Genomic DNA, 8,135 nt, shown 5'->3' on the forward strand with positions numbered 1-8,135 from the left:
CTTTGGACACAACCTTTGAATTTTGGAACCTTAGCATTTTGGAAGTCTTAATGGGCTGAACCTTAGGGTCTTTTTAGCCCATTGTTGCACATGGCTCTTTTGCAGATGGCCCCCCCTTTCGATCCCTATTTTCCCTCCTTTGGATCCCTATCGTGGCCGGTCTGCTAGCTTAACCAATATTCTAGCTTTTTCTCCCCTGGCACTTCCCCACATTAAATGATCAGTTTAATATGAGAAAATCATTTAGGAGAATTAGATATTGATTATTATGACACAAGGATTTGGTGTAGAATACAAATAGTTTAAGATTGGTATCATCTTCAAGAAAATGTTCCCATGTTTATAGATTTGGTGTCCTTACTAGCTGTGAAAGAACACTTTGAATGTGACTGTTCAGATAGGAGGCAACCAAATATGAAGATGGCCTACCAAATAGTATCCAATCCAAGCTCAACTCACTCAAGCCGAATTCCCTCTATGAGGCTATAAATTTATTTAGTGAGAAAGATAAAATTAAGCGTGCTACTAATCAATTTGGTAGCCAAGCTTCAATTTCAAGCTTCATAAAAGTGCACAGCAACCTAAACCTGGGAAAATTTTCAACAACGGGATAAAAAATTCTTTTTTTCCACCTCAATTTAGCCTCCACGATCGTCATGCTTGGGCAAAATTTTCTTGGATGTAGTGTGACAACATCTCTCACTACAATGATTGCTTTTGGAAACGTTTGTTTCTCCCTTGCATGGTTGAAGAGGTTACAACACGTTCTCTTCAGTGCAATTATGAAGATGGCCTATCAAATAATTTCCAAGCTTAGGATATGGCTAGCAAGCAATTTTTGAATGCTAATTTCAATGAGCAAGATGATGAAGAAGAGTATTCAATTGAAGGAGAAGAGACTGGGGATGATGACAATGAAGTTAAAGATAGCAGTGATAGTGATGTAGATGTGTCTTCCTTGTTTCTTGAAGAAGAGCATATTGAGAAACAAAGATTTCTTTTCCTTATGAAGATGAGGATATCTCTGGTCCTTATGAAACTCTAGTGTGGAGAATTGATGATGTGGTAGCTGTTGTACGGATTTTCACAATTTGCGTTGACTTGCTGACGTGAAGATTAAACCACTAAAATTTTTAGATTTATGAATGCAAGTGCATAGGGGGGCTTTGGGTAAATGTAGCTGCATCTGAACACTCTCTAAGAGGTGTTTTTGCAAGGAGTTTAGGAGAGGCTACTCTATTGACGCGAGCTATCTGTCCACCCTTTCTAGTAAATTCTTCTTTATCGAGGAACAATCTCAAGAGACATCAAAGATCTTTCCACCAATGATTGATCTTTTGCTCAAGAGTTGTCCAAGTTTGCCGAAATTGGCAAAGTTGGAGAAAATTATGCAAGGTTTACATTGCCAAGGGGGGCTTTGGGTAAACGTAGCTGCATCCAAACACCCTCTAAGAGACGTTTTGCAAAGCAATTCAATAGAGGCTACTCTACTAACGCGAGCTATCTTGTCCATTTGTTGCTTGCATTGTAAGGGGTAAAGATGGGGAGTAGAGGAAGCTCTCGTAGAGTTACAACTTAGGGCGTGGTCACACGAGGCTTAGTTATCAGTAACCCTGACATATAACTAAGCCTCATTCACGGTCACACGAGGAAATGAAACAGGATTAGTACAACTACGCCTCATGTTTTGCAACTATGCCGATTTTGACATAGTTGCAAAGTAACCTGTTAGAGCACTCAATGATTAAAATAAAAATGCTAGAAAAGGTAAAAAAGTTGCGCTAAGAAGAGGCTACGCCAATCGCTACATGATGATGAGCCCCCAATGTCGACGGTCTGCTCGGCAACCTACAAATACCTATAGAGCAGATGTACAAGTGGTGGCAAACTACTGAACTGCCCGTATAACTGCACCATCGTGTGACCATAGGCAAGGCATAGTTGCCTGCGCAAGGCATAGTTACCCGTTAGGGATAACTATGTCTCACGTGACCACAACCTTACAATGTGAGGCAAGGGTACGTTGACGAGAGGGGGCTTGTTGCGTGCGAGAACACTCTAATGTGGGATTGAGAGATGGTGGGCATACACCCAAATCACCCAATCCATAAGTGGGGAAGGAGGAGCTGCCTGCCACGCCAGCAAAAGGCAATACACCAAACTGATATAGCCACATTATGGGCCCACTCACCATCAAAAGTGAGGACATGGCCTTCTCAGGAGGTGTATTTTAGTCTCAACAGAACAAGCATGACCCAACTGCAATTTGACTCTCTAGACCTACTATTTTTGCACTCCACTTGCGAGTCTCTCGCCCTCGCCTGAAAGAAGCTATCTGCTGATGATCAGATCTTTTGCTGCTTCTGCGTTGCTCTCTCTCTCTCTCTCTCTCTCTCTCTCAGACACACACAGACGCACGCACAAACACAGTGCAGAATCCCTTCTTCACGCAGCTACTGCATTTTTCGCGCCCATTTCATTTATATAACAAGAACGGCGCCGACTCCTCTCTGCCTTCTTCCTTCTTCTTCGAAGACATGGGAGCAGGAAATAAGCAGGATAAGGATGGCTCTACTGCTCTCAAGAGCACAATGCTCCAACTCGATATGGATTCCACTGTCCTGGAATGCAGAATATGTCAAGAAGAAGAGGACCCTTCAAAGCTGGAAGCACCATGTGCTTGCTCCGGCAGCCTTAAGGTGTGCTGCTGCTTATCTTCTCCGTCGTTCTGTGACTTTCAATTTCTCCTTTTCTCTTTTTTGGCACTTTATCAGCATACCTGCTGCGGTCTAGAGAGTGATCTTTTGGCATGAGGTGCCTGAGATGCACATGATGTATTTAGCATTATGAGGGATATATATGCGCCTATGTATACAAGACGGAACAGCTGCAAAAGAAGCAAGCAGAAGAGGCAGCCATGGCTCAGGAGCTGTGAGAAAGATTGTGGGAAGAACTCAACTAAAGGAAGGCTGAAGCTGATGTCGCTGGAGAAGAGGAGGGACCAAGAAATAATTCCTCTGTATAGCAGATACCCACAGATCAAAAGCCACCCCTGAGCTCTATTTGGTACCATTTTTTTGGTTGTAGACATGAAGATTACAGCATGGGTTTGCTATATCTGCATTTGAGACGCGCAAGTAGTGCGGGGAAGAAGGCTTGGTTGGCCTCAAGCTGGACCCGACTCAGGCACATTAGGCCATTGACCCTCACAGCAGGGTTAGTTGGGAGACGCCCCCTATGACATGGTTGAATGGTTACTCAAGGTGTGATCACAAGAGTTGCATGAAGCTGCTGGCTATGCATCAGAAGTGTCTTATGATGCTATGTATTTTTAGTATCTCTCTTTTGTTTTGTCAAAATTGTGCAATCACAAATTATGTGTTCGATGACCCAATCCTTCCTTGTCCTCCATGACCCTTATGTCGAGGGTGTTGTGCATGCAATGATTGCATGAACTATCCCAGCATTACCATAGGATGATCAAATGAAGATAATGCAAGAGATGAGCTTGATCCTTGGTCACTTCGTATTCAGAAATATGAAGTGACAGATGCTCAACCGTACATGCCCGGCCCATGGCTGTTGGAGAATAAATGCCACCTTTGTCACTTGAAATTTGCTGGATTTCCTGAAGTTTTCTACCTAGGCGTGGTAATATACACCGCTCATGGATCTGCCCCTTAAAGCCAGCTGTGGTTGTTCAGCCGACTTAGTAAGAAGTCCTCTAGATGGCCGAGTTTCATAGATTTGACAAATAAAGCTCTCTTTGTCAGTGATGACTGTCCCTCCCTCTTTGCCACAAAGTAATAGCATCCAGGAAAATTATTTTGAGGCTTTGACAACAATGGATAAGTTTTCAATAGTTGCACTATTCACTATTTATTTCTTGCTGTAATACATGGCTAAGGCAGTCTTTAAGTGGTGCTCTTGATCAAGGCAGTCCTTTTGTGTTCTCAATTCAAGACAGGCAACCTTGCTGTATAGTGATATATTTTTCAATGGTAGTCATCTGCTAATGATATATAGTTCAGTGGTAATCATCTGCTAATGTTTGTCTTTCTTTTGTAGTATGCACACCGAACTTGTATCCAGAGATGGTGCGATGAGAAAGGGGATGTAACTTGTGAAATCTGCCAGCAGGTAATTTGAGGAATTTCTTATGTTTGACACTTTTCTTAAAAGTTACTAATGAAAGAAACCATTAAGGCAGTTATCTGTTGCATTTGTAGTCATTTCCTTGTGGATTGGTTTCAGCCTTACAAACATGGGTATACGGCCTCCTCACCGCCACGATTGCAATCAGGCAGCATTTCTATTGATATCAGGTGCTTGTGAGTTGAGAGAGAAGACACTATTTGAAAAAAGTGCATGTCTGTATGCTAATTTTGTTGGTAGATGGTGAGATTTAACAAATTCTGCGCTTTAATTGTTGTGGGTGGTAGGGATGATTGGGGCATCCAAGGTGCTCACCAGATGGGACTTCGAGATCCGCGAATTTTGGCTCTTGCCATCGCTCAAAGGCAATTTCTAGAATCAGATTATGAGGAGTATGATGCGACTAGTTCTGGGAGTGCCATCTGTTGCCGTACTGTGGCTCTTATTGTAAGATGCTTCATACTTTTTCTCATGTCCTTCGGATGGCTTTGCCTTGCAATGTACTTATGAGCATCGATGTTGCACAGCTTGTCACCTTGCTTTTACTCCGTCATACATTTACGATGGTCATCACTCCTGCAGATAGCGATACCTCCATGTTTCTCGTTGTGAGTCCCTTGTAAAATAAATGCGAATAGCAGGCCTCAGTATATGATTTTCTCATTTTGCTTTGTTTAATGCTTGCAGGCTTTTATATTGCGCATTGTAGGGTTTTTCTTACCTTGCTACATAATGGTGCGTGGCATGGGTACATTACAAAGAGAGCGGCGACAGGTGTGTTGCCTTGACCAAGCCAATATTATAGCTGGTTTAACCATAAGGTTATGCTCATATGCACCCTGGATTATACAGGGAACTATGTTGACAGCAGCAGAAGTAAGTATTCTATTGCAGACAGCACATCCTGAGGCAATCCGAATTGCTCTAGCTCCAGCCATGGATCTGAACGAGTAGACAGAGTGATTATGAAGCAACTTTGCCGATGATGTCGTCATTTTGGGCTCCACACGTTGATAGACAGTGCCTGCCACAGAAGCCGCATCTTAAACCGCTGAAAGAAAAATTCATTGTTGGGCAGTGCTTGAGCTTCCTCAGCCCTTAAGCACGATATGCAAATGGAACTTACGGCTGCTCTCTTTCGATGTATATATGCACCATTCTTTCCTTGTGGAATGTGGACTTGCTGGCAAACGCACAGTTTATATGCCTGCTTGCCATTGCTGTGTGCCATTGCGTAGTGGTGTTTGACGAGCCTGGGCCTGCATTCAGTCTTGCTCGAGAACGAAGCACGAAAACAAGGGCCATCCTCTGCCCAGTCTTTTCCCCTTGCTAAGAAGCATGTTCTTGTATTTATATAGTTTCTGGAAGAGTAACCTTCCTTAAGTTCTTCTTGAGAGCTCAGTTTTCATTCAGTTTTGTGCTCAAGGATTAATGCCAAGCACAATTCTATTGCAATTGTGATCAAGTGATTGACTCTCTCTCTCTCTCTCTCTCTCTTTCAACTCTCCTTGTCGGCTAGATCTCTAAGGTCTCCTGGGATAGATACCTACGAGGTCAAAACTCTCTTCTTCTTCTTCTTCTTGTTCCTCTCTCTCTCTCTCTCTCTCTCTCTCTCTCTCTCTCTCTCTCTCTCTTCCCCCAGTGTGTCGCTTCTCCTTGTCTACCCCCCCCCCCCGCCCTTGGCGGCCCCGCCTATACAGGTAACAGACCTATGTGGAAAGTTAGAAGCAAAAGATGATGGGGTATAAGCATGTTAATGTGTCAGCATATATTGAAAACCAAAGAGCAAGTGCAGTTTGAGTTAAATTTTTTTCTTGTTTATATCCTCTTTATTGGGGTGTGGCCAGGTCTTTTAGTTTCTCTCAAAGCATCATAGACTCTCTCAAACTAGCGGACTGTTTATTGAGCGCTCTCTCTCTCTCTCTCTCTCTCTCTCTCTCTCTCTCTCGCGTGCCAAGCGTCCTACCTCAGAGTTGAGTTGTCAAAGCTGAGCTCTCTTCTTTGCTTCGGCATAGACCTACGACTTTGGAAAACAAGCATACAACATTATTGGCTCCAATACTAGAAATGGAGGTGCTTTGTAATATGACGGTAAGCAAAATATTGTGGAAAGCCTCCTCGTTTAGTTGGTCACATCATTGCATGTTTGGATTTACAACATCAATTGTTGACAGTTATTTGTTCAAGTGATTTCAAGTAAGTAATGTATTATGTACGTTTATAGTTCTCAGGAGAACGAGGAAGGGATCCATTACAGACAATGAATTACAACTCCAGGATCCATCTCTTTCTATTATCAGGAAATATGAGAAAAAGAAAGAGTAAATAGTGGGAGTGTAAACAAATGAAAGCTCAGCAAGGACATTATGCCCTCGAAGATGAGGAGAGAAACAAAATAAGAGTAAGACTGCAAGTTTTAGTACAGAAGCAAAGTGGAAAATTTGGAATCTTGTTGTTCAACATCCATTTGTTTGGGTAATCCAAAATCAGTCTTTAGTGGAGGAAGCTGCTATGCAGAGTGCAATTGTCTCCAATGTCCGCAACACGCTATTGTCAAACAGCTAGATTCTAATGAAGAGTTGTTTTTGAAGAGTGCAACATTGCGGATGATGTTGAATTCAAAGGAAAAAAAAAAGACTTGCAAAATTCTCCAAGGTCCTAAAAGTCGTCCGCCGTAAGGCAAAATCACGACGATCGAAGCCTAATGTCGATGGTCGATTGTTTTCATTGGCTTCATGTCACAAGCAACACCGTTAGAGCCTTATCACATATGAAATTAAGGAATTGGTCTACACATTTGGATAGAGGAGACTCGCGTTTCATCCAACAAGAAGGATGTTTGTCGAAAGAAAGTGAGGAGAAAAAGCTACATAAAACACCGCGTGCATCTCTTAAACGAGCCTCAAGTGATCGATCAAATACATTAGGAGAAAGTTGGACTCAATTTTGGGCCCTGTAAAAAACGCCAACTCAGCATAGAGAGAGGTAATCTTGAAAAATACAAAAGTAGTTTTCTGGAATTCTATTTCTCATAGTACATACGTAAAAGTTTGTTTGATCACTTAAATGCATGCTCGTACAAAATGCTTTTCGAGAGCCCAACTTAAGCGTGCACCAAAATCTATGTCTTTGAATCTTAATGAGTGATGTGATGTGCGATGAGAGAAAACACATAAGAGATGTTTTCAAAATACAAAAAGAACACCACGGATGCATCTGAAACGTCCAAAAACTTTAGGATAGCACTTTAAAACACTAAAATCTAACGTCTCTAGCTCAAGATACAACCGTTTTAAGCTTAGGGCCTCATGAGGTCAGAACCAAGCGAATAGAGGCCCCCAAGACCCCTCATGGGCTTTTATTCGCTTGGTTCTGACTCCTTCACAGTTTTAAATAGTACCTATCAATCACTATCAAGTACAACCCGTTCGAATTTGAATTGCGAGTACCTCATAAAAAGGTGATTGATGCTTGTGTGAGATAGCAACAGCTGGTCATAAAAAGGCGCTCGACGCTTGTGCAAGATGTCATTATCAAGCACCTCATTTTTCTCATAACAATGATAATTTCACCAAAATGTTTTTCATGGATATTTTAAAAAATGAGACAAAAGGCTTTTCAATGTAACGTTATCCTTCTTCCTATTGGCTAAGGAGCATTCTCTCACTAGAGCTAAAAGGCCCGAAAATGAGTCCATTTCTTTCCTAATGCTTATGCTCTAATTTGTGCATTCTATGTGTTGCATCTCTACTGCATAATAACTTGTTTATGTGCTGATCAATAGCATAGCAACCACACTCTACATAATACTCGGAATGCTTATTAACATGCTAGGTAAGATAGGTAGCATGCCATGAGTATGCTAGTTAGCATGTCTAGAACACAATATATATGCTAATCACACCCTTTATGATAGTTAACATACCTAGTAGGCTCACTAGCATTCTAAGTATGATGTTTAACACAAGGTTTATGCTAGT

At 41.9% G+C, this 8,135-nt stretch overlaps 1 protein-coding gene across 1 annotated transcript; it reads left to right on the forward strand.

Annotated features, from left to right (window-relative positions):
* The first annotated feature begins 2,238 nt into the window (after nt 1-2,238).
* LOC147457570 (uncharacterized) lies at nt 2,239-5,631 on the forward strand. Its single transcript, XM_086512430.1, has 7 exons — nt 2,239-2,699; nt 4,069-4,140; nt 4,255-4,325; nt 4,443-4,602; nt 4,683-4,763; nt 4,843-4,929; nt 5,008-5,631. The coding sequence occupies exons 1-7, from the start codon at nt 2,538-2,540 to the stop codon at nt 5,107-5,109; spliced, it is 735 nt and encodes a 244-aa protein (XP_086368556.1). The 5' UTR covers nt 2,239-2,537; the 3' UTR covers nt 5,110-5,631.
* The last annotated feature ends 2,504 nt before the right edge of the window (nt 5,632-8,135 follow it).

Source organism: Adiantum capillus-veneris, chromosome 5, assembly GCF_014529385.1.
Source record: "Adiantum capillus-veneris isolate H3 chromosome 5, ASM1452938v2, whole genome shotgun sequence".
Classification (NCBI taxonomy): domain Eukaryota; kingdom Viridiplantae; phylum Streptophyta; class Polypodiopsida; order Polypodiales; family Pteridaceae; genus Adiantum; species Adiantum capillus-veneris.

Excerpts from the sequence above, each read along its gene's own strand:
- LOC147457570 (XM_086512430.1), top strand. The coding sequence starts at position 2,538 with ATGGGAGCAGGAAATAAGCAGGATAAGGATGGCTCTACTGCTCTCAAG. Across the intron at positions 4,141-4,254 it reads CTTGTGAAATCTGCCAGCAG|CCTTACAAACATGGGTATAC; the intron begins GTAATTTGAGGA and ends GATTGGTTTCAG. Across the intron at positions 4,603-4,682 it reads GCCGTACTGTGGCTCTTATT|CTTGTCACCTTGCTTTTACT; the intron begins GTAAGATGCTTC and ends GATGTTGCACAG.